The 26,121-nt window shown below is 52.8% G+C and overlaps 1 protein-coding gene across 1 annotated transcript; it reads left to right on the plus strand.

Annotated features, from left to right (window-relative positions):
• The first annotated feature begins 6,817 nt into the window (after window positions 1–6,817).
• Window positions 6,818–22,534, plus strand: IGF2 (insulin like growth factor 2). The gene is made up of 4 exons (XM_082761635.1): window positions 6,818–7,374; window positions 13,047–13,209; window positions 19,325–19,491; window positions 20,230–22,534. Exons 1-4 carry the CDS (start codon window positions 7,273–7,275, stop codon window positions 20,470–20,472), a joined length of 675 nt encoding a protein of 224 aa, XP_082617761.1. The 5' UTR covers window positions 6,818–7,272; the 3' UTR covers window positions 20,473–22,534.
• The last annotated feature ends 3,587 nt before the right edge of the window (window positions 22,535–26,121 follow it).

Consider the following 26,121-nt stretch of genomic DNA (forward strand, 5'->3'; position numbering starts at 1 on the left):
CTCAGCCCAAAAATACATGTGTGCATACGCACGTGCTATGTAAGCCCACTGTGTGCTCTTTGTAAAAGCTATATGTATGGTTTTGGGGGGGAGGTTACTCCCCTAGTAATTAGCAATTAGCTGAGGTAAGCACACTGCGAGGTCTCCTGCTCCAGGAGCACTGGCACTTCCACAAAGCCCTCACTTTTCTGTCCACAGACCTTTCCTTCTTGCTGGAGCCCAACCACAAAAGAGCTTCCCCCCATCCCGTGGGATCACACCATACCTATTTGCCCCATGATGCTCCTTGGAGATCCCAACCCCATCTATGAACAAGCCCTTGGAGGTTACATAGCCACTAGCAGACCACAGCAGTGAGGCTTTTGGGAACGCGTGGTTCCAACTGCTGTCATGTGCCCAAAGCTCCCCCCACCTCTCCCCAAACCATCCCCACTCACTTCCAAGCTTCAGGGGCACACCACCATCCTTTAACTCACCATCCCAAGGGGAGAGCCTCCTGCCAGGCCGTTCTGATGGCTCCGGCACTGCCACCTTTCCCTGTGCCCCAGGCCCATGCTGACTGGGACCTCATCGCAGCATCCCCACCGCGGCCGCCCCTGCTCTGCTGGTGCCGTACCGCACTATCGCCGTGCCGGGTGTATTTTTCAGCAGCGGAGTGTATAAACATTTCCAGCCAAGTGCACTTAGCGTAAATTTGTTTGCCAAGTGCTATTGCCTCCCCTCTTGGGTTAGGATTATGGGAGAGTGTTTTGGTTAAACCGGAAAACAAATCATCTGCCCTGCTCAGCGCTCACCTCTCGCCTCCCCGCAAGGGTGTCCATCACCCGCGGTGTGGGCAACATGGTCTGGATGGGGTGGGAGCAGGGTGCCCCCATGTCACTGGCCGTGGGGACCTTATTGCAAACTCCCATGCAACTGCTGTGAGCTGTGAGCATCAGCAGGGGCAGTTCCAGCCCCTAAGGGAGAGAGGGAAAGGGAAGCAAAGGTATTCTTGCCCCCATCTGATGGATAGGGATGCAAAATGATGGGAAGTGAAATGACTTGCCCATAGTGGTGGCAGAGGGAGGCTGCACTTGGGGTATGGGAACCATATACAATCCCCTTGCTACTCCTTCTCCCTGAATCCACAGCCACCTGCCCATGGGAGCCTGACCCCAGGGATGTCCTTCTGGGGTCTTCACTGCCCCTCCAACCTATTTCTCTACGCAAAAAGCCCCTGGGCCTGAAGCAGTGATGGGGTGGCCCCAGCTGGGGCTAGTGGACATGGAGGTCCCTGAAATGGGAAACTCAGGCCCTGGGATGCTCCCACCCCATGCTTTGCCCCAAGACAATGAGAGCTGCAAACAAAGACCTGCACCGAATCACAGCAGCAATGCAAAGGGAAAAAAAAAAAAAAAAAAAAAAAGGAAAAAAAACAGAGGAAGAAACGCCTGAAAGATACATAGCTGGGATTCCTGAACCCCTCAGAGGTATTCGGGCTTAGCCAACAGGCTGTTTTTTTTTTCTTTTTCTTTTTTTCCAAGGCCATTAATTACACAACAGAGACGTATCTGCACTGCTCCACCTCTCCGCAGTCAATGAGGGCCCCGCATCTGTTCCCTAAAATCCTAAAATGTGCCACCATCTGCACCCAGTGCCATCGCCTGCATTGCGCCTGGAAAAATAGCCCGCTGGAGGGTAATGTTCCCCGCCTGGTTTTCTGGGGAGCATTGAAGGGGAAGCCAAAGCATGTGCCTCTAAAGCAGGTCTGAAATACGGGAGCTTCACCGGCAGGGAAGGCAGGAGGACGTAGCCGAGATGAAAGTCTTCAGGGAGGCCGAGGGGAAGCTCTCTGAGGAGCTGCACCAAGGCACAATTGGTGCAAGGACAGCATATGGACTTGCTCTGCAGACAGACCCAGGAGGAAATACATAATTCCCCGTGTTTGCACAGTGCTATGGAGAGCCAGCTTCATCCCCTGGCGCTGGGAAGAGCTAATCGTACCTGCTGGAGCTTCTATTGGTCCTTCAGGGGCTTGGACTTCTTCCTCCCTATGACATTCCAGTGAGCATTTCCATGGAAATGGTTTGAAAAAAAAATAAGGAAAACAGGAAATTGTGATGTGCTTAGCTGTTAATATAGGCACAGACCCATCTTCCTTCTCTGCTACTGTATTTGTTGCACATTTTTGACGTGAATAATCAGACAAAACTTGGAGCCTTCCAGACTCCCACTGCAAAGAAATGCTAGGGAGAGGGCAAGCATTTTTTCTTATCTACCCTATCCCACCCTTCTCAAACATCCCTTTTGGGAAGTCTTTAGCCACGCCAGCATCCTCTTTGGCAACCAGGGAAGACCAAGAGATGTTCGGCCTTCCCCAGCTGGTGGAGAGAAAGGAGACACTTCTCTCCCTCCCTGGGATGCTCTGACCCTCTGCTGCACCCAGCCCCCACCCTCCTGGCTTTGGCCGAGCTGCAGACAGCGTGTTGAGTTTTAAAAGATGCTACAGGAATACCAAGCTTGTCCAGTCTGCCAAAAATGCAAGTTTGTCCTCTGTATAAATTGGATGAAAACACCTGTGCCTTTAACCGCTGTCACAAATTCCTCTGGCACGGTGCAATAATTTACCTCTGAAGAACTCCAGTTTTGCAGTGCTCAGCACTGTCTGGGTCCTTAGCTTGCATCTGCCAACTTCTCTCCTGAGCACCCGAGTCCAACGAATGCTTCAGGGCATCGGCAGACCAGGGCAGGAGTTGCTACAAGAGCCTCCCTTTCACCCTGCTCATGCCAAAAAGAGGTCCTGTGCTGATGCCTAGACCACCCCTCTTTCCCCCTACCCACCCAGCCACCCTGCAGCAGACACCAGGAGCCCTGAGAAGACCTGCCTTGCCTCCGCTCTTGTTTGTTCCTCGCTGACCGAGGGCCCCAGGTGAATTATTTCTCCCACTCCCAGTTCTTTGACTTCAATTTCGTGCGGGGACCTTACATATATCACATCCTCTGTCGCCAATGAATCTCTCCTGTTCAAACAGTTCAGTGTGCCCCGGGATCAATATATTTTAGCAGCGTGCAAGGACACTGTGTTATTGCCAATTTCCTGGGTTGTACAGAACAAAAGGTATCACTTTCTTAAAGCCGCTGAAAAATGCTCTGGGCCAACTAAGATTACTTCTCTGCCATTAAACAGCTGCATTCAGGACTCTTCCTGTTCACTGTCTCTCCTCACTAGTGATGACATTTTCACCCAGCCTTCAAGGACAGGAGATCCCAACCCATGGGCCATCCTCACCCTTCCTCGCCCTCATCGTGGATGTCCTGACCTGTGTTTCCCTGCTCCGACATGTTGGGCACGTCAGTAACACAGTCCAATTTCTCCTGGTTGTCCTCACCAGTGACAAATGAAAACGTAAGGTGCTTTACAAATTGGGGTGTCTTTGTGAAGCTGTAGGCAGGGAGCATGAACCGTGCAACCCAAATGACGAGAAATCCCCTTCCTGCTCATCCTTTCATTTGTAGGATAATTGGGAAATAAACCAAATGAGCATCACAGGGAGCCTCGGCTGAGCTGGGATTAGGTGACCTCTCCCCTCTGTGGATTATGGGTGGAGAGGGAGAGAAAATCCATGCAAATGTCCTCTCCCCTGAAGGTGTCTGCATGGCTCGGCTCCCCAGCAGCATCACTGGTGCCCACCCTGGCCCATGACCACTGCATTTCCACAGCTGCTTGCATTCCTCTGCCCTCGCTGTGGCTCATGTCTCTGCCCACAAGGTCCAGGCTGGCCAGAGCTGGCCCTTCCTTCCCCCTTTCCCCGGAAAGTTCTGCCACGTGTCGGTGGCCATCCAGGAGCCGCTTTGACCACCCCTGCTGGGTAGTGCTGTCAGGGAGCTTTGCAGGCCCCAGCAGCAGAGCTTCTCCCTGCAAACCCTGAGCATCCCCTGGACATCCCAAAAGGTTCAGGAGTTGCGTTGGTGCAGCCCTGCACAGTTCCCAAGCCACGATGCTTCCTGGTGTGCAGGGCTGCAAGCAGAGCTGCTCCGAGCCCATTTGCTCCAGCAGCCCTCCTCTCCCTCTCTTTCTGCCTCCCCAGCCTCAGGTTCAGCCATGCCCTTGGCTCCCCAGGTCCTCCTCCAGCTCTCCATTGCAGGCCCTTGTTGCAGGCGATGCCAGGGGCTGGAGTTTGGGGTGGAGGCAGCTATTGTTCCAGCTATCTGCAGTGCAATGTTCCTTATGACTGTATTAAATGAAGGGCGGAGGTCACACAGCCCTAGTTTAAATTAGGTTTAAGCTGACCTTTAACAATATTACACTCGTGGATCCTCTCATAACTCACGGAATAAACTCCCAGAGGGTTTTACCACCTCCCTCCTTTCTTCCTACTGTAAGGATGCCCGAGGCTTAATGCGCTTCTCTCCAATTTCGCTTTGATTTCTAATCCTATCCCCTTCTCCCCCTTCACCCCCCCAAATACAGATATATTCACTCCTTTAAAGGTGGGGGGAAAGAACCTGTTCCTTTTCTCTTCTGGGAGACAGCTCTTTCTTTTGTGTCTCTTTCTTCCCTACCCCGCCCCCCTCCTCTTTCTTGACACAATGCACTATTTATTTGCACTGAAGGATAACTAAGAAGCAATTAAAAGATCAAAAGGCACAAGCACAAGTAGACCCAACTTGGCAACTTGTGGGGTGTATTTTGCTGCTGTCGCCGAAGCTGCACCAAAATGCTGGCTTGTTTTTTCCCCCAGCCAGAGGGACACCTCTCTTATTGGGTCGCCTCTTCCTCAGAGCAGAATTTTTTATGATCGCTATTTTTCACCCCCATTGTTTGCTATTGCAGTTGTTTACTGGAAAATCACTTGTTTTTCTCAGGGAGATTAACCCCCTCCAAGCTTTCTTTTGTCTCCTCTCAGGAGGTCCTTGTGCTGAGCTGGGGGAAGGGAAGGGAGCTGGCTCCTCCAGCTATTACCCGCAGCCTGCTTACAGCCCTGCTCACCCCCCTGTTCACTGGGTCCTTTCCTTTGATGGGGTTCTGCCTGCGGTGGGGAGAGGTGCTTGATCTGCCTTAAGGAGACCAGCTCTGATGAGCAGTTCATGCTGGACAGAAGGCGAGACCCCATGATATGGATTTTCTAAGTCCTGGGCATCTTGGAGAAACTCCTAAAGCCAGTGGAGATGCCTCGCCATGGAGAAACATGAAGCTCCGGGATCTGCCAGTGGGGCTCCTCAAGTGCTCACTTTCTTTGACAGCCAGGCCACTTTACATACTTAGCTATGGATGCAGGAGCTGAGATTTGATGCCTATGTTTGAGTATGATGGGCAAACCGATGCTTTCTCAGCATCACATCCCTCCCCCAGGTGTGCCGGTGTTTGCTGCCCCAACCCCAGGTCACCTGCTGGGTGTGCTACGCAGTGACACAGCCCAGGGGACAGCCCAGAGATAAGCAGGATGCTGGGCAGGGCAGGACCTCCAAAGCCCAGTAGGAAAGGAGCAGTCCTGCTCACACCTCACATTTTCTTTGGCATGTTTATGGCAATTCCAGACGTCCCGAGAGGCACCAAGACCCCATTCTTGAAAGAAACAAGTGCAAACTTGAAAAAAATTAAAAAAAGAGTTTCCTTAGTGCACGTCAGAGTGAGGGCTGCTGAGCCCTTGCCCTACCACGCCAACATCACTTGAGATGCAACAACCTGCGGCGCAATTTTGGGCAGCTCTGCCCCTCTCGGCGCCACGGCGGGTGCATGCCTTGCAGTGCAACTTGAGCTGTGCATCCCTGCAAGCGGACGCCCACCCGGGCAGCAGCGAGGATGCGGGCAGCGGGTGCTGCCTTTGGTGCTGGTGGAAAGCAAGGAAGGGTCCTTTCAGCCCACCTCTGAGGCAGCCGCTTCCACAGCAGGGCAGGTTTTTGGGAGAAGGGGAGTTTTGCTGGGCGCAGCACGGCGTGACTGCCATGCAGCACCAGCGGAGCGGCGATTGCAACGGGCGCGCGTTCGGATCGCGCACCGCTTCACAGTGAAGCCTGGGAAAAATCTCCTTGGCTTAAAGGCAACAGCTTGCACAAGCTCAAGAGGAGCGGGGGCAACCCAGCGAGCAGCTACCGATTTCGGGAGGTGCCCTTCAGGGTGCAAAACCTGAGCACCCGTGCCCCGCGGAGCGGGACCATCCATGTTGTCCCCAGGGATGCACACAGGCAGAGCGGGGAGCTCACATCTGATGATGCGGGCATAATGTAATGCGGGGTATGGCCACGGTGTAAGCCTGGGGGTGGCCGTGCTGCCAGCACCCCCATATGTCTGCACCTTCACTGGGGAGCCCTCAGGAGAGGTTTTGGGGTCCGGCGCAGGGCGGGAGGGGTGGCATGGCCACCTGCGCTCTGTGCGCACCTGGAGTGAGACCCAAAAGCAGGGCTGGAGCTGCAAATCCTGCTGCTCCCTCTGCTCCCCCCTCCCACCCCGGGAATTTCGGCTCTCTGGAGGGCAGAAGGGGCGCGCAGGGGGTGCCCCAGCACCTCGGGCAGGGGCTGGCGGCGCAGGCCCCCATCTCCTCCCTTCACCTGCGGGGGGAGGCGGAGGATGCACGCAGCCCCCGGATCCCCCCAGGCCGGGGGCCGGCCGGGGTGGGCTAAAGCCCCCTCCCGGGCGGGGAAAGCCTGCGGCTGGAACTTCCCGTCGCTCCCCGAGCTGGACTTCGCAGGGTTACGAAGAAGGGAGGGAGAAAGAGGGAGGGATCGCTCTGCAACATTATTGGCTGCGTGGCCGGGCTGGTGTTCGCTGGGGAAGTCAGAGCATGCCCATTGGGGGGGTATAAAAGGGGGGCAGCCGGAGCGCCTTGCCTGTCTCCTCGCTCGTGGGGCAGCCAGCCGGGAGCAGCGGGCAGCCAGGCAGCCGGCCCCTCCGCCCCGGCCAGGGGGACGCAGTCAGTAAACACCACCACAACAAAAAGTGAGAGCCACCCAAGGGGCAGCCAAAGCAGAAGGAGAGAAAGAGGAGGAGGAAAAAAAGGCAAAAAAAAAAAAAGGGGGGGGGAACAAGGAGAAAAAATAACAAAAGAAAAAAAGGAAAAAGAAAAAGAAAAAAAAAAAAAAGAAAAGGAAAAAAAGGAAAAAATAGAGAGGAGAAGGAAGGAAAGCGCTCGCTCGCTCTCTAGAATAACAAAATACCTAATCGTAACAAAATAACATCCTTCAGACAAATTCAAGCAGGGACTTGACATACCAAAAAGGCAAAGCGAGGAGAGCAAGCCAGGGCGCGGGGAAGGCGAGCCAAAGCCGCGATCGCTGCCAGGGCCGGACAGCAGCATGGCAAGCGCCGGGGCACACACGGATGAGCGCTGCCGGCAGCCTGCCTTCCTCCCCGGCCCGCCGCCGCCAGAAGTTGAGAGTAGCAGCGGCAGCGCCAAGGTAAGCGCCGCTCCGAGCCGTGCCACGCCGCGCCCAGCCGTGCCACGCCGCGCGATGCTTGTGCCGCGGGATGCTTGTGCCGCGCCGCGCCGAGCCGAGCCGAGCCGTGCCGGCTCCGCTGCTCGCCCTCCCCACGCGTGTCACTAGAGGGACCCCGAGAGCCGGCCCAGCCCGGGCTGCCCGCGGCCAACTTGCGGGCTGTGCGCTGCGGGGGGTGCGGTGCGGTGCGGGGACCCCCCGGGCACCCCCAAGGTACCCGCGCGCCTTGTGGCGATGGGCGTTTTTCCGCCCGTTTTTTTTTTTTTTTAAATTAATTATTTATTTTTTATTTGCTTTAAAAAATACGTTGTTATTATTTTTGCGTGGGTGGGGGGCGCGCAGCGCTGCCCGCATCCCCCTGCGGGGCTCCTGCGCGCCCCTTGCGCGGGGCGTGCGCGGAGAGGACGCGGAGAGGGCGGGGGGGGGGGGGAAGCGGCGTGGAGGGGGCGTGGGGCGGTCCCGGGTGGGCTGGGGGGGCCGGGGGCAGCACGGCGCGTGTGCGGGCAGCCGCGATCGTGCGTGGGCCGGGCTGGCCCCGGCGGCGGGGCCGGGGCTATGCGAGGTCACGGCGGCCCCTGGCTGCCCGGCGCGCTGCGCTCCGCGCCCGGGCTTTGGGAGCGGGGACCCGGCGGGGAGCAGCGTGGAGCTGCTGGGCTCTCATCCGAAAAAACACCGCGGCGCGTTGGGTCCCGGAGGGATAAAAATACAGAGAGGGAAAAACAAGAGAGCGAAGCCAAAATGGAGTGAGAGTTAATGGTTGGCACCGAGCCTTCGACTTTGTGTGATATTTTTTTTTTTTTTTGCTTCCTTCCCAATTGCTTTTCCCTACAGTAATTGTTTTAAGAGAGCAACTTGGAAGGGTTTTAGCACTCTGTTGAGCAGTGGGGAATTGGGGCACATGAGGAAACTCAGACTTAGCGTAACTGTACCAGCAGATGTGGCTGCCTTGCCTCCAGCCAGCGGTGCTTCAGCAGTGCTTCTGGCACGCCGGGGCTCACGCCGGCACCGTGGGGCCACCCTGTGTGAAAATCAGGTTGGTGGGGGACGTTTCAAGCAGATACCTCAGGAAAAGGTCTGCTTTAACCCTCAGGTTGAGGCTTCCTATGTGAAGCCTGCAGTTTTCGTCCCAATGCCAGGGTGTGCTTGGGAGGGCCCGGTTTTCTTTGTTTTTATTTATTGTCAGGTTGTGTGTGTGTGGCTTCTTTCACTTAGCAGGGTTCAGTGCGTTGGGTTTATTCCTCCTCCTGGCTTGATTTACAGTGGAGTTGAGGAGCCTGGGTCGTGGGTTCTGTAGGGGTGACTTTGTGCTAAGGACATCTGGAGGAATAAAACTGACTGACACTCCCGATTTGAGCTCCGCTGAACTGTTTTGGACCCAACTTGACAATTTCGGTGGGGGTGAGCGGGTCAGAGCTGTAAATCTTGCTCCACGTTGTCGACACCCACACGAGTTCACTCAGCCTTTCAAAGGGGCTATCCCAGCTCCTGTGAAAATTCATTAAGGGATAAAAGATTTGACACCGCAGGTCCCCTCCCACCGCTGCATGAAACCGGAGAGCCAAAATGCGTCTGCGTGTGTGTCCCGGCGCTGCTCCTGACAGGTGATCCTTTTTGCAGCCTGCCTGCAGGGCTGCTGCTTTGACCAAGCAACCCAGAGGTGTCGGTGCGTGTCTCACCATTGATTCCTACAGGCTTTGGAGCGATCCCTACTTGCCTCAAGGAGCAAAGCACTTCTGTACGTCTTTTCTTTTTTTAAATAAAGCAAACACAGCAGGTGAGGTCTTATTTTTAGAGGGACGGAGGAGCTGGTGCTCTTCCAGAATTGCATACGAGCACTGGAAGTGGCCCACCCTCTCCCGCTCGTGTCCTGGGACTGACCTCTCAGCTCCGTTTTCGGGCTGGCTTTGCTTTTTGAGGCTGCTGTGTCCAAGGGGGTGAAGAGATGCAAAAGGAGGGGGTCAGGGGACACCAGGGGAGGAAATCTCCACTGGGGCTGCAGCCTGGCATCGGCAGGGTTAACACGGCTCTGCCAAGACATAAAGCAAGCTGAATGTGTTGTGGGAATATCACTTGTCAGTAAACTCCAGTCACCACAATTTCTGATTTAACAGCTTAACTTGCTGTTAACTTTCCCTGCTACGCTCCAGGTTTCGGCCGTGGAGGCAGAAAGGCGAGAGGAACAATAAAGAAAGGAGTTAAGTGAGGCTACTAAATCGGACTTAAATCCCTTCCCTGGGTCCTGCCAGCTGTCTTTAGAAGAGTTAAGCAAGATTGCATTTCCTTTTTTTTTTTTTTTTTTTTTTTTTTTCCTTGCTGTAAATCAACCGTTTCTGGGCCGCCTACCAAAATTTGTGCAATACTCCCCGGTGGGGTGAGTAAATGGGACTGAATACCCCATTCACCTTTCTGAGCTTGGTTTTTCTGCAGCTCCGGGAGCCCTCGCTGCAGCGCCGCGGGGTGCGGGATGGGAGGGAGGAAAGGTGACCCCCGGCACGGGGCTGCTGATGGGGACGAGCGGCGAAGACAAAAAAGCGAGGGCTAAAAATAGAAGCGACACTGCCAACCTCAGCCATATAAGTGTCACGCGAGCCAGGTGCCAAGAATCAGAAGGGTTGTTTTTTTTTTTTATTGCTGTCAAGCCCGGTGATCGGAGCTGAGCAGCGAAACCCCTGGTCCCAGGTGGATTTTATCTGCCTCGATGGTCAAAAGTTTTGCAGTTTGAAACCTGCTTCCTCCAAGATGAGGATCCGATGTCACATCCTTTCTCCTTTAGACAAAAGTGGAGGCTCTTCTACAGCCAGGAGCCTCCAGGGATAAAGATTTGGGCAGGGAACATGTGGCCAGGGTGGCAGGAGGATGCAGGGTGCCCCCGACAGAGGTATGGCATGTGGCGGCTGCTCTCCATCGGGTACCACTGGGCACCCCCCCCCCGCAACTCCTCCATCCAGGGCGGGATTTTGGCTGCCAAAGGCGCCTGCCAAGGGCTGTCTGTGCATCCCTCTCCACTCTCAGGAGGAATAACACAGCAATACACTTCGTCTCGCAGTCGTTGGCAACGTCTGTGTGCTCCCCATGCACATGGGTGCACTGATTTCGGGATGCAAGGGATGCCTTGGCTCCAGCCCCGGTGCTGGGACGTGGATGCTCTCCCTGTGAGCGGGTGCTGCTCGCTGCACGAGCACTGGGCATCTCCTGCAGCAGCAATACACCAATCTGCCTGCTTTTTCAGCAGGGTGATGGAGGCTGGGCTGCAAAAATGTAGATTTCCTCCCCACCCCCCCATCCCAGCACACAGCACTCATTTGGGCTGACAACTTTCTTGCCCTTTTAGACACTGCACTGCTCCACAAAGAGTGAGATTTGTAATTTATTTATTTATTTATTTTTCTGTCCAAATCCAAATTTTGCAGACTGGGCCATCTGTCAATTCCCTCCTACGTTGTTCTGTTCATATTAAATTGTAATGAAGGCCAGACTGAAGGAGGAATTAGGTCAGACAGGAGGTTCAGTATCCGTTTTTTGGGAGATGTTGCCCAAGAGAGGCACCGTGGTTTGGTTGGCTCTGCACAAGCCTGGATGCAAGGGATGCCTGAGCCTTCCTCTGAGATTTGGCAGCCGGGCCTTTTTAGCACATTGTGGCCTCTTGGCCTCTGAATCCCCAGCAGCTGGACAGAAATCGCCTCTCCAGCTGATCATGCAGCAAATCCTTAAAAAATCCTCCAGGCAGCTTTGCGCGGGAGGGCGGCTCCGCTCCGCTGCAGACCTGCCTTCGGGCTTGCTCCCATCATGCTGGTGCTGGTCCAAGGGGACTTTCTCCATTGGCGTGCCACCACCAGTGACCTGGCTGTCACTGGGCTGCGGAGAGGTGCTCGGGGTTCCCCGAGTGCACGGAGCATCCTTCACGTAGCAGCCCCATGGCGAGGGAGCACCTCCACCCACCCAGGGCAGTTTTCTGGTCCCACACATGCTGGTGTGGAGAAGGGAAGGAGAAGGAGCCTTGCATCTGCACAGGAGATGATTTTCTAATTTTTCCTTGTTTTCTGCCCTGGTTCAAACTGCACCCTGAGATGTTTGACCTCTCCCAATGCACGCGCCTGGGGGTGGCAGTCAGTATGACCAATTCAGGCCTGTTTTACAAGGATGAAACTCTGGTGGACATGGCATCTCTCCTAGTCCTTTAGGAAAACACTGTCACCACATTGTTCCTGTTACCTGTTGCATGAGGGAGGCTCTGAAGTACAAATGAAGGCTCTGAGGGCTTCAACGCACGATGCTGGGAAGGGATTAAGCCATGGTAACTGAAGCCACATGCAGTGTTGGGTACCCGATGATTGAACTGGGAGGGAAGAACTTACAGGGTTGTGCTGGGTTTCTTCAGAGGGGTGTCAGCATTTGGACCATCCTCATGGCTTTGGCCCACATGGCTTCAGGAGTGTTTCCCACTCAGTATTTTGGGCTTGGACTCCCTAAAAGAGCTTGTACCGGGAGGCAGGCAAGGCTTGCACCTGCAGCTCAGCTTTTGCAGTAGCCAGTGCTTTGCAAAAGAGAAGTAGTGCTTGTTTGTTTGTTTGTTTGTTTGTTTGTTTTTTTTTCTTTCTTTCTTTCCCTGCAGACCATATCAGATCTTCCCAACACCAAATAGTGCATCTATAGCACGATGCTGCTGCGCCTTAAGCAGCACAGGTGATGCTGTGGTGATGATCTCTGCTGCTTGGAAGAGCTCACAACTCGTGAGCACGGCAGCTTTCCAGCACTACTGGTGCACCGTGTCCGTAGAAATTGGTGATAAGGGTGGCTTTGTTGCTGGCAGGACCGTAGTGGGGCCCCTGGGGACCTGGGCTAATTTCCTAGCTGCGCTGCAGACTTCCCCTGTGACCTTGGGCGAGTCATTTAATCTATCCCGGGCTTCGGCTCCATCTCCGAGCATCCCACGGGGGTGAGGTAATATTCATTAACTGATATTATTCTCGAGTTGCTCAGATGCTATGGTGATGAAAGCTGGAGGTGAAACCCAGTGCCTCGGCTGAGTGTTAGCAGGGAGAGGGGCTGCTCTGCTGGAGATTTAGCACTCGCCCGTGGGGGCTGCTGTTTTGACACAATTCCCCCCTTCATTTTGAGCTGAGCTCTTGGCCACCACCGTTGCTTGTAGCCATGCAGCGATGCTCGTCGCTGAGGGACAACACAGGGATGTTGCATCACTCAGTGGGGCAACAGCATCCCTGTGCTGATACCCCTGTGGTCCCCAGCTGCGTCTCCCTGGGGACCGCTGTGCTCCCAAGGGATGTCTCTCTGGTCCCGGCCCTGCCGGGCAAACACGGATTGTGCAATCAGCCCCCTGATTGCCTTAGCAGTGCCTTTTGGATGCCTGGGGCGAAGGCCACTACTCCCCGGCAGAAGCCAGCTTTCCTCAAAAGCGGGAGGAAAGTTCATTCGCTCCGCCTTTGGGAAAGCGCGCTTTTGGGTAGGGCACGGAAAGCTTTCATCGAAAGCAAAAACAAGCCACCTCCTGGCAATCACTTGAATGATTTTCCATTTATAAGGGAAGAAAAATAGGTAATTGGGGGTGTGGTGGTGGTGGTGGTGAAAGAAGGGGAGTCTCTGGCACCACGCTAACACTGTGCCTCCATCCCCAGGTGCAGAGGATGTGCGCGGCCCGGCAGCTGCTGCTGCTGCTGCTGGCCTTCCTGGCCTACGCGTTGGATTCGGCCGCGGCGTACGGCACGGCGGAGACCCTCTGCGGCGGGGAGCTGGTGGACACGCTGCAGTTCGTCTGCGGGGACAGGGGCTTCTACTTCAGTAAGTGCCATGTACTCATGCGGGATGCTCGGTCCCTACACCGCGCGGTGCCGGGACATCCACGCCAGGTGCAGAATGTGCTGGGGGAGGTGGGGTGGGATGGAAAGGACGGGTTCTCCACCCTGCTGCTTTTCCTAATGGCATTATGCATGGCAAGGAGAGGAGTGAGACAAGCAACAAGCTCAGATGATGCTGAGCACTGTTTTAGCGGACTTGGTCCCATGGGGAAGCGGGGTGCTGAAGTCAGATATTGCCGGGGAGCAGCAATAGGTGGTTGGTTTGCTGTTGATGCAGGCAAGTCATCAAAGTAATGAAGGTTTCTGCTGAGCTTGGGCTCTGGGTTCTTTTAAAACCCAAGCAGGCTGTATCCACAGCTTCTGGTTGCTCCCTGAATACTCCTGGTGGCCTCCTGGCTACCCACCAATGACAGTGATGGCGCACCCTTTTCCAGCACAGCTAGTGCCAAAAAATGTGGTGTTGATGTCATCTGTAGAGTGCAGGGACTTTGAGGACAGTTGCCTGGAGCACGCTTTCCCTCGTGGTGTTTTGGGGGTCTGGACCATTCACATGGGCAGCACAAGAGCTCAGCTGGTGAGCGGAGAGGAGGAGGAGTAAGGCAGTAGCGTTGGATGCTCAGCGGTACGTGAGCAGGGGAGGGTGCCGTCAGCGTGATGATGGCATTATAGCGGCCCTGAGAGTGAAGACCCCATGTCCTGCAGCCTGCTGGGGACTGAACCCTGTAACAAACTACAGGAGAGATGTGAAGGCAAGCAGCAGGGAAAGGATGCACGTAGCAGCTACAAGGGGCACCGTGTGCTTGGCAGTCTTTGCCTCTGCTCTGGTTGGGGGAAAATGAATTAAAGCAATGTGCAAGGTCACTCTTGAGTAATGTGGCGAGTTGCTTTTTGGAACAGTGGTGCTGAAAGCCCCCCTCCCTCTCCTCCCAGTCTGGCTTTTGCAGGGAAAGGGGTGCTGCATGGTCAGGAGAAGATCCTGGGTGCTAGTGCCCAACCAGGCTGGGCTGAGCCTGGCTGAGGTCCACCCCATCCAGAGGCTGGGCAGGGGGCTGCCAGGTCCAGCTGCCACCAGGGCTCAGCCCGTGTGATGTCCTAAGGGTGGTGGCACTGCAGGTGGCTTTGCCACTAGCCAGTTCCCCTAGGAGATGGCTTTGGGCAGGTGGCGATGCTTTTTGGGACGCTGTTCCTTTCTCTCTGAGTTCAGCTGAGGGGTCTGCACCATAACTGCCCTTCCTCTCATCTCACCCTCCACATTTTCTCAAACCACTGAGCCCACACCAGAGCTCAGCTTGGGCAAGGGACACGGGCTTCTCCTTCCCATCTGTGGCAAGTTCCTCTCCTGCTCTCACACCTCTTCCTCTCTCTCCCTATACAGAGGAGCATCCGTCTCCCTCCCCGTGTTTCTCTTCCCTCCTCCCCCTCTCTGGGGATGAAATGGAATGGGGCTTTTGTTTTACAGACAAATTGACCTCCTTTCACCTCGAATAACCCGGCCTCCCAGTCCAAATAAAAACACTTTTGAAGGCAGACAAGTAGCTTTGTGCCAAATGGCCAGTCTGGTGCTTGCAAGAGGATTCTCACTCTTTTTTATTTTTATTTTTTACCTGTCCCCTCCCTTCTGGTTGAATATTTCTGGAGAGCTCAAGTGCTGAGGGATGAAGGGAACCCCACCAGTCCCATATTTTAACCTCTGCAGCCTCTGGCCAGTCAGCACTGAACACACATTTGGGTACCAGCTCTACTTGACGAGGGCATGGGCATTCCCAGTACACTTCTTTCTTCCCTCTAACTCTATCAGTTGATCCAGTAAAGAGAGCAATTCTTCTGCCTACATTAGTCTTCATTCCTAGATCCTCATGGCTAACACTGTTGGCCCGTGTAGGCTCTATAGGGCATGCTTATGTTGCATGATCATGGTTTATGTCCTGAAACTGGCTCTGGGATTGTCCTGAGCACTTCTCAGCCTGCTGTTGGTGTCAGAAGTACAGCCTGATGAGCAACCTGTGCTAACAGCATGGTTCATACGGGAGGTAGATGGCTTTGATGGCCTCATCCCACAGATATGGGTGACCCCACATGCTGGAAAGGGCTTGCTTCAAACAGGCGCCTGGTAATCTTGGGGAAAAAAAAAAAAAAGAAATGGCATGAAAATCCACCAGTTTTTCTGCTGTGGTGGTGATTTTAGCTAAGGTGTGCCTTCCCTGCTCTGAGCTGCAGCAGTCTGCATCCAGCTCCAGCACATCAGCGGTGTTTCACACCCCTGGTGTCCCATGGTGGGGACATAGGCAGCCTGGACCCAGGAGGGTGCACCCCAAGGACCATGATGTCCGCCTGTCCATTGGCATGGAGAGGTGCCCCTGGAAGTATCGTGATGGCAGATGCTTGGGACTGAGGATGTTGAAGCTGCTTCCCAAATCCCCTAACTCGGGTACTTCATTGTCTTTATTTGGCATCCCACTACCAGGCTTTTACCATTTCCACTCCTTTTTTTTTTTTTTTTTTTTTTTGAGGGATGTAGCAAAAATCTGGAGATACATTGCTTTACTTGATCTGCTTGTGAAAGGGACAACACTTTGCATGGCGCACCCTTGGGGACGAGTGCCACTGGTCCCATGGCAAGCACTTGGCATATTCCTGGTGCACCTGAGACCTGCAGCAGTGATGCCACCAAGAGCTGGGGCTGCAAAGGAGCAGCTCCAATGGGGGCTGGAGCCTGCAGCTGCAGCCACTGCCTTGCTCTCCTCTTTCTGCTGCGATCCCCTTCCATGACTGAAGGCTTTTGGGGCCAGCACGCAGGTGTCGGCAAGGTGATGCCATCCCACAGCATGGCCTCAAGGAGGGAAAAAAAAAATTATAAAAAAAGAGAGGAAAAATAGAAAAAGGTCAAGAGGAAGCCCTGGTGGTGAATTTGCTGTCACGCACCGCCGGCGGGGAGGGGAGAAGGGGCTGCGGGGGGAGAAGCGTCTGACTTCTCTGTAAACAACAGCTCCTGTTTCCTCCTTTCCAACAGCTGATAAGAATTTAGCTCTTTGCGGCCGCTTGTGCTGACGGGGCACATTCTTGTGCGCCGCTGCTCCTGCGAATAATACTAGGAAAAAGCAGGGGGGAAAACGCGGTGCCGGGGCTGGGGGAGGGCCAGGCTGGGGGCACTGGGACGGGGCTGGAGCTGCACAAAGGCCCCCTTGTTGCTCCCGACATTCCTGCGTCAGGGGCGCGGGGACTGTTTGCACCCAAAGTCCCCTTCCACTCGGCTTGCCGCCTGATGGACCGGAGGAGAGGGGAGCCGAGGGTGGGGAGGCGCCTCGGTGCAGTGATGCCGGGGAAGGGACCCTCCTGTCCCCACCCCGGGTGCCATCACCTCTGAGCTGCAGGTACGCGGCTACCGCCCCCGCGCAGTCCCGGGAATGCCATCAGGATGCTTGGCAATCCCTGTCGGGATGGCCAGCAATTGCCGTCGGGATAGCACAATGCCACCCGGCACCAGCCCGCAGAGGCTTTTGGTGGAGCACGGGTTGGGGAAAAAGGGAGAATGGCCATTTTTCGAGTCCCCCGAGAAGGCTGGGAGGTAGCACGTTTCCTTGGGAGAAGGTGGCAATCGTTGAAATGGGAAGTGGAAGGGGAGTGTGGGAGGAGAAGTGCTTCACCTCCTGCTTTGCTATGTACCTGGCTTTGGTGGTGACGTTAAAGTGAGATGCCACCGATGGGTGAACGCCAGGAAAATCAACCTTTAGTCCATGCGTAAATCATGGTTCGGAACAAACCCTTTTCCTAATCCAGGTCAGCGGCCATATCACTGTTAACTAGAAATTTCCTGGCATCTTTTCCCCTGGTTGTTATCTCCAGGTGCTTTCTGGGGCTAAATCCCAGCTTGTTGTTTGCCAGCTTTTGTTGTTCTTGTTGTTTTCCCTGCAGCAGCACTCCCCTAGAGGATGGGGATGGCATTTGGTGCTGTGGGCATGGACAATTATGTAATGGGAGATCTGCCCCCCCAGCCCCTCGCCGCAATGCTGGCGGCAAGCAAGGGAAACAGCATGTAGGGACTTTATGCAACACATGAAGGGCAGTGCTTGAGGGCTGGGGATGTGTCCATAAGGTGGGCAAAGCAAGGGGCATGGATAGCTGAGGGCTGTCTCTCCCAAAAAGTACCCTTTATGGTGGGGTGGTTGCATGGGTTTAGATGCTTTGGTCCATATGTATATGTGCTTAAATATATATTGCATATATATATTGTGTATACATACAAAGAATATATGCATGTGGCCCTCTTCTCCATTGGGTATCACCACCTGGATTGCCTGCACCAAGGTCACTTATACGGCAGCAGGCAACCAACTCATCCACCTGCCTATACAAGGAGGGCTCAATCCAGCATACTTGTGGCCACGAGCATTTTAAAGACAGAAAAACAAACCCCTGGCAGTGCTCCCTTCACTGAGCCTTGGCTGAGACTGAGCTATCCTTCTCACCTTCCCATATAGCTGGCTAAGGGTCATCTCTGAATTTTTCCCAGAGAAAAAGAAAAAAAAATAAATAGGAGGGGGGTGATGCAAGGGGGAAGAATGTGGAAAATGAAGCGTTTGAGCTGCCTCCCGAAGGCGGGCTGCATGTTATGAGTCAGCTGTCCCATCGCGGTGCACCCGATGCCGTGCTTGCTCTCATGACCTCAGAGCACGGTGGTGATGCTCCAGCGTTGAGCAAAGGGCTCACTGCAAACGGGGCGAGTTTGACAGCTAGCAGGTGCTGTGCTGCCAGGGGCTTTGCTATTGCAGGGTGTGTGTTGAGGTTGGGTCACGGCATTTTGCATGCCAGCGTTGTGCACGCAGCACTGCACTGCACAACCGTGCCTGCATTGTGTATTTGGGGTTGCTTTGCACGTGCGGGGCTGCATTGGATATGCATGGCTGCATTGCAACGTGGAGGGCTGCATTGCACATGCAGAAAGCTGCTGGGCTTTGCATGTTGTCCTGGGGCACTTTGGGTGGGCACACAGGTGCAGTACCGCTTGGGGAAATCAGCCAGGGCCGTAAGATCTAAACAGGATAAATATTTGAGCTCCTGCTTCATCTGGAGCGTGTGGGGGGGACCATGGGTCATGCATGGGGCCAAAGCAGCGTCTCCCCAGCTGGATCCCATCTGCAAACCTCACGAGTACTGCTCTGCCTGTGTGGGCTGTGCTCCCCTCTACCTGAGCCCCTCACCTTGGCACTCTGTACATGAAAACACAGAGAAAACCCTCTAGTTTGGGGCCACTATACATTTAGGAAGTTGCAATTCCTGAGCAAATTTGTTTTGTGTCTGAAATCCAGATTTGCCTCTCTGTTCTATTTCAAGAGGGGGAGGCACAAAGCAAAACCGGTGTGAGCCTTCTCCCCGGAGTGGTTTGGCTGTAATTAAACACCGGAGTGAGATGCTCTCAGTTGTTGCCGCGCTGGACACTGGCGTTCGCATCCTTCTGCTGGGAGAAATGGGAGAGGAACCGTTATTAAAAGATTAAGTTTAATAGCTATTCTTGGCGTGCCGTTGTGAGCCTGTATTCTTTCTGCAGCTGTCTCCGAGCTGTCCCATCTGGTAAAATTTAGCCGCGTTGGTTCGCTTCACCTGCCCGAGCGTCAACACGGCAGAGGGAGGCTGGCAGCCACAGCGCCGCGCTGCTTCTTTCTAATAAAATGCGCTTGCCAGGATCAACATCGCAGACGTTCGTGGTAATCGGTGCGGCGTCTGCATCCGGACTGCCGTCCGCGCCGAGCTCGCTAAGGAGCAATAGGAAGGGAATAAATTACAGCAATAGAAAGTGCCCTTAATTAGCATCGTGTGCACACGGGGAGCCCCGTCGGCATTGAGAGCATTTGTCTGGGGAAGGCTTCATGTGAAACTCAGGCGTTTTGTAGGCACGCGTTGAAGGGAGATGAGTGTTTTAGGGGAAATGCTGCTGGTTTGGAAGCATGTGTGCAGCAACTGTGGGGTGATGAAGCTGGTGGATGTGCTGGTGGGGGTCACCAGTCTGGTCACAGCTGGAGGGATGCCTCCAAGGCGGAGGTTAGCGGGTGACAACGTCTGGTCTGTATTGACGGCTAATGCTGAGGCCTCTGCCCTTGCAGGTAGGCCAGTGGGACGAAATAACAGGAGGATCAACCGCGGCATCGTGGAGGAGTGCTGCTTTCGGAGCTGCGACCTGGCTCTGCTGGAAACCTACTGCGCCAAGTCCGTCAAGTCTGAGCGCGACCTCTCCGCCACCTCCCTCGTGGGCCTCCCGGCACTCAACAAGGTAGGGATGGCCCCGCGTTTGGCAGCTCTCTAAAACAAGAAGGAGAGGAAAAGATAGGAAGGCCTTGGAGGGGAGAGGACAATTGCTGGCTCTAAGATCCACTGCTTCTGCAGCCAAGGCAGCGTGCAGAGCCTTGAAGAGTTTATGGCCATGGGGGAGTCAAATAAGTTACAGAAAAAAAAACTTTTAATCACAGGTTGGTTTGTGTTGGAAGGGAACCCTGAGGAACATATAGTCCAGCCCCCCAGCCATGGGCAGGGACATCTTTCACTAGATCACACTGCCCAAAGCCCCATGCAACCCAGCTTTGAACACCTCCGGGGATGGGGCATCCACAGCTTCTCTGGGCAACCTGTGCCAGTGCCTCACCACCCTTGTGAAGAAATTCTTCCTTATATCCAATCTTTTCTGGTCTGAAACAATTGCCCCTTCTGTCCCCACACGCCCTGCTAAAATCTTTCTCCAGATTCAATATATATTGACAGGCTGCAGCAAGGAACCCCTAGAGCACTCTCCAGGCTGAACAGCCCCAATGCTCTCAGTCTTTCCTCACAGGAGAGGTTCTCCAGCCCCTGATCATTCTCACGGCCCTCCTCCAGACCTACTCTAGCAGGCCCTAGTCCGTCTTGTGCTGTGAGCCCCAGAAAACGAGTAATGTGAGGTGGGGCAGACAGAGCTCCTGGGCAGGGTCGGCTGTGTTCCTCACACTGACGCTGACGTTGCTCTTCCCCTCTACAGGAGAGCTTCCAGAAGCCCTCACACGCCAAGTACTCCAAGTACGACGTGTGGCAGAAGAAGAGCTCCCAGCGGCTGCAGCGGGAGGTGCCCGGCATCCTGCGCGCCCGCCGGTACCGGTGGCAGGCCGAGGGGCTGCAAGCGGCTGAAGAAGCCAGGGCGCTGCATCGCCCCCTCATCTCCTTGCCGAGCCAGCGGCCCCCAGCGCCGCGAGCATCCCCCGAAGCCACCGGCCCCCAGGAATGAACCATGACTGGCCGGCTCCATTTGTGATCTCCCGGGGAGAGACTGGCGAGACCCGGCCCCCCCCAAGCCCCTCCGTCCCCGAGCCGAGGAGCGGGGCGGCGGGGCGCCATCACGCCGCTCCGGCCCCAACCAAACAACTGACACAAGCAAGGAGGGGATGGCGGCGGCGGCGGTGGCCGTGCGCGGCGTCCTCCTTTCGGGGTTGGGGGGAGGGTTGTTTCGTTTCCCAGGCCTGTCTCGTTTCCCCCGCGCACCCAGTATTTTTCAAGCCTTGTACTTGCAAAGGGACAGTTGGGCACTTGAACTTTTTTTGCTGCCGGGCACTGCGTGACATCCCCGGTGCCAACACCAGAAGACAAAAGAAAGAGCAAGAGGGAAAAAGGATATGAAGTTAAATTTTTTTTTATTTTTTATTTTTTCTCAAGAAGAGGAGTCCATTCCGTGTCTTTCTTGACAATAAAGTGAAAAACAAAAACAAATGGGGAGAAATGTTGAGGGATATAACTTTTTTGCCTCATTCCCACCCCACTTTTTTTTTTTCCTTTTATTTTGATTTTGTTGGTAACTTTTTGTAATTTTTATAACTTTCTTTTGCACCTTTAAAAAGAAAACGTAACTGAGACGAAGTTCCGAGGAGACCCATCTGCATTTTTTGTGTGTGTGCTTAATTACAAGATTCCAAATCGACTTGCACCTTTTTGAAATCATCGCTGACGGGAGAAAGAGAGGAAGAGGAGAGAGAGAGAGAGAGAAAGAGAGAGAAGAAAAAGGAAAGGGGAGAAAAAAAAAAGAAAAAAGTGAGCTGATGCTCACTTTAAATGGAGGAGGCGTCTGCATTGCACATTTGCCACGGATTTAGTTGATTTATATATATAATATATTATATAACTTTTTTGGCAAAAAAGCACTATTTTTATGGGACATTTTGTGTAGTATCTGAAGAGGGATTGTAATGTTTAAAATGTGTTATGGTGCTAAAGTAAGTTGGAAGGGAAAAAACCCAGAAATAGCAAGGGAGGGTGGGGAGGGAAGGACAAGATAGCGAATACTGAACTTGAAATTTTAGCTTTTCGTTTTAGGAAAAGTGTGATAAATGTGTTTCTTTTCTCTTCTGAAATATAGCTTGGTCATGACCATATGAGCTAGTTGGCTGTCACTCATGTACACAGATGCACGCACACACAGAAATACATCTACACGCATCCTTTATTTTTTTTTTTTGTAGAAAACAAAACAAAACACAACACAACGATTTAGTCTAAAAGGGAACTGTTCTAGAGACTAACTGCTTTGAATGGTGAAGGTATTGCCAGGTTACAACTCCAGGCCCTGCTTCCGCGCGGAGCTCGGCTCCTCCATCCTCCTGACCCTGGCGGCTTGCTCGCACGAGCCGAGGCCCTGCCGAAGCACCAGCCCCACCATCTCCTTTTCCTCCTCTTGCCCTTTGCGTCCTTCTTGCAGAACACCCCTGCCATCCTCCTCTTGCCCCAATGAGCCGGGGCCATGGAGGATGGCAGCTGGGACTGATGGGGATCACCCCAATGCAGGGCAGGCGTCCCCCCCGGTGCGGTGACCTCCACCTGCCGGGTGGCTGGGATGGGTTGACGGGGGGGAGGAGAAGCAACTCTCTGGCTTTGAGGCTCAGGATTCGATGAGCAGATGGGTTGGAGAAGTGGGCAGAGGGCTGTAAAATAGGTTGGTTTTTAAAATAATATATATTATCTGTCTAGGAACCGTAAAGAGGGGGGAAACAATTACATCTCCCTGTGATATACTCTCACTTGCTAATAAAATGGGGACACTCTGTTAACCAGTTCTGTACTTGCTTTGTCTTATATATCCATACATTTAAAACATAAAAAAAAAAAGACTACTTGAATTGTATTCTATCTCGTGGTTTTGAGGGGAGGGCTAGGGGGAGTCTTGAGAGGGGGAGGATTTTAATGTATAATCCTTTTGTTTGTTATTACCTTGCAATGTTGAGCCATGAAGCCTTTGTTTAAAAAAATGGCACTGCAATACACGACAAAGAAAATCCTTTATTTATTTTATTAAATATATATGGAAAAGAATGAAAATTGGTCCAAATTAAAGGGGGGGGGCAGGGTGGGGAAGGGAAGCGGGTGGGATGGGGAAGGCAGAATAAAAACAGAGCAATTGCAAATAATTGATTTTTTTTTCCTTTTCATGTGTCTTTTTTTAAAAGAAACCTAGTTTTTATTTTTTAAAAAGAGAAGTAAAAGCTTTCCTGGATGCTTTGTACCAAAAAAAGAAAAATGAAAAAAAAAAAAAAAAAAGAAAATCTGTTAAGCAAATAAATATCCATCCAGAATACGGAGCCTGACTTTTTCCTTTATTTTGGTTTATTTTTGCTCTTGGGGTTGGAGTTGGGTGTGGAGAAGGCCACACCAAGCGACAAGGGACCTTCATCACAAGATGTTTCTAGATTCAGATTTCCTGTTTTCTCCGCTTTCTCAAGGCAAATATCACCTCTCAGTTTTTAGCTGTCCTGCTCAGCTGCTTTTCATCACTTAAAACCATCATGCACCAGTGCAAACAGGAGGTAAAATGCCATGATATCCACCTTGGTAGTAATTCCCACTGATGTAGAGCTATGTCTGGGCAAAGTAGTGCCAAGGCATCCTCCAAATCCTCAAATTCAGCCAGATGTCATGCCGTCTGTGCAGTCCCACAGACACAGCCAAAATCCCAGTCCTTTTGTGGGACCTGGCTGCATCCAAGCCCCCCCTCCCTCCCCCCACCCCCCCGCCTCCCCGCAGACAATTTGGGCTGGAAAAGCTTTACCACCTTGAAAACAGAGTCAAAGATTCAGGCACTTGAAAACGAGTATATTAAACCAGTAAGCCAAACAGCAGTTTTTTTCTCAGAAAGCTTTTGGATTTTTTATTTTATTTTTATGGTTAGTCAAGAAGGTTTTCGCACAGATGCAGGGCTGGCTGCTTCCTTTGGGCATTCAGAGATGATTTTAAAAAGAGGTGAAACCTCAGTGACATCTCTTGCCTGCTTCTTCCAGGGAGCAAAGCAAAGAGGCTGGGAGCACCGTAAGGATGCCGGTACAATTTCCAAGCACCACATTGATGTTGCTGGAAGTGGCCTCAGCTCTGAGCAAAGCACTCAAAGTCCTCTCTGTTGGGCAAAATAAATTATGGACTTTGGTGCTTGCATAGGTGTGCTGAGTTCTCTTCCTTCTAGGGTGCTGACATGCTTGACACCTTCTGTATCCCCACATTTGCAGTGGGATCATTGCATCGGTGGGACAAAAATGCAGAACCATGGTGGGGCTTAGGTAACGAGGCCAGGGATGCTGGCAAGAGAAGCATGAGCACATTGTGCCCCTGCACAGGAGAAAGTGGCTCATTTTTACCTTTCCTCTCGACCTCATCCTGCCATGGGACCAGAGCAGAATGGTGATTTGGGGGCCATTTGTTGGATAACCATGAAGTTGTTCAAAATGTGCCCTCTTTGGCTCAGTGAGGAGCTGACTGGCTTGCAAGGAGAGATCCAAGCAGCCACAGGGAGCTCTGAGCCTTATCCTGGACAGCAAGGACCCTTGAGATTGGGTGAGATGGGACCTTCGCTTCAGCTCAAGTTCCTCCTGTTGCTATTGTGGGTCAGCAGATAAATCACAGGCACAGCTTGGAAATCCCTGGGGAGGAACAGCTTGGTGTGGGTCCGGACACCCAGCGAACCTCCATGTCTATCCCAGCTGGTCCAGCAACCTCCTGCTCTGCTGGCACATGAGAAGACGAGGGGCAAAGGAAAACCCCAGCAGAAAAGTCTGAAATGTTGTTGAGTGCCCCAGGGAGGACTGGGAAAGTCACCCTCTTGGTTTCAGGGTTAGCAGGTAGCTCTGCAGGAGGCAACACTTCACAGGGCATTTTTCCAGTGGGATACGTGGTGAGATAAGGGGAAAGAGGGAGTGTGTAGCTTGCTGTAGCGAGGTGGTCACAGCCTTTGCAAGGTACATAAATCACTGTCTTGGCTTTATCTGAATATGAGTAGATACAGGGAGAAAAAAACAAACACACACATACAAAACACCAACCAACACATACTGTTTATTGTTATTGTTTCAATCCAGAAGGAGCTGAGCTGTTTGCCTAGCATTCAATGAGTAGTACTAGTACCATCGGGACAGACTCAGCCTCCAAGCTGCTTTCTTCACCTCCATATCCCCTAAAAATTTCATCCATTTCACTCTTTGGCTCTCAAAAGCTCATTGTTTGTTTGTTTTTTTTTGGTGATGTACCTAGCTGCACTAAATGAAGGAAAGAACTGTGTTTGTTTGTTTGAAATAGTTTTCTTGTATGTTACTATTCACTGATGTTTTATATGGCTGTGGGGAAGCCTGGGCAAGGCATTGATGCATCACGAATTATTTCACTTGTCTGCACTCAGCAATAGGCAAGGCTCAGGCTGCCTGAATTCTGCACCTATTGTACTTCCCACTTGTAATGCATTATCAATAAAGCAAATCAGTTACAATAAGATACTGGCACCTGGTATCTTTTTCTCCCTCTTGCCTTGTTTCTGTGCTCCCAGGTGTGCTCACTCTGAGGAATGTACTTGCTCATTAAGATCAGGTCAGCCTTTGCAGGGAGCCCTGTGAGAGCCTTTTTCCCTGCCTTGTATCTGCCAAGAGCAAACCTCTCCTGGGTTTCAGAGCCTTGTATTTCCCCAGGCACGGTGAGGACCTCTGGGTGGCAAACTCAAACCCAGCTTTGCTTTCTTTGAGCACTGCTCATTGACCCTGCTAAAGAAGCTCACAGATTTCTTTGACATTTCAGCTTATTGTCCATGAACACAAAGTTTTTGTTTTTCTGGAAACATAAACCAATAAGAGAGCAAATTATTTCCTGTTTCAGGGGAGGAACAAAGTGGGATGGTAGAACTGGCAAGAAGGCATGAACTCAGTGGCCATATTTTTGGCTTGTCACGGTTTGGTCTATGAAGCAGCTACTCAGCCTGCAAGAATGAAGCGAGGGAAGCAGATTCACAGTGAGGCATGCCTGGAAACATACCCGTCTCCTTAAGCAGACCCAGAAACCATGATGCACAATGTATGTACATTTTGGGTACACTTGTCTTAAGCTCCATGACAGGAGCATAGGCACCTGTGGGGGTACACCCCAGCTTCTAAGCCAGAGTATCTCCCCATCATCCCTCCCTAAATATTTCTGGAATAGGAATTTTTGACACTCGATTATCCCGTCCCAAGCCAGAAGGGCACACTGATAATGGCAATCTTTGTTTTCTTCACAGCTGGGGCAGAGCCGCAAAGGGAGGGAGGCGATTAGGAGAATATTAAGACTTCATCTTCCAAGACGTTGTTGCTTCTGTTCCTCCTCCCTCTCCCCTCCGTTCCCCATGCTTAGCAGAGAAAGCGGCAGGAGTATTATTTCTCAAGGCCTACAATGACGTCAATACACGGGGTATTTATTTATGAAATTGAATCTAACAGTGGGGGAGAGAGGAGCAGAGGAAGATGGACGCGCAGGGCCAGCAGCTGCCAAGTTATAACAGAGCTGCAGCCTCCCAGTATTTTCCTATCCTCTTTCTGGGGGAGGGATGAGGTGCCCACAGCTCTGGAGGCCCAGGAAAAGCAAGGGGAAAAAAACAAAACAATAA

The sequence above is a fragment of the Aythya marila genome (genome assembly GCF_965140915.1).
Source record: "Aythya marila genome assembly, chromosome: 5".
Taxonomy (NCBI): domain Eukaryota; kingdom Metazoa; phylum Chordata; class Aves; order Anseriformes; family Anatidae; genus Aythya; species Aythya marila.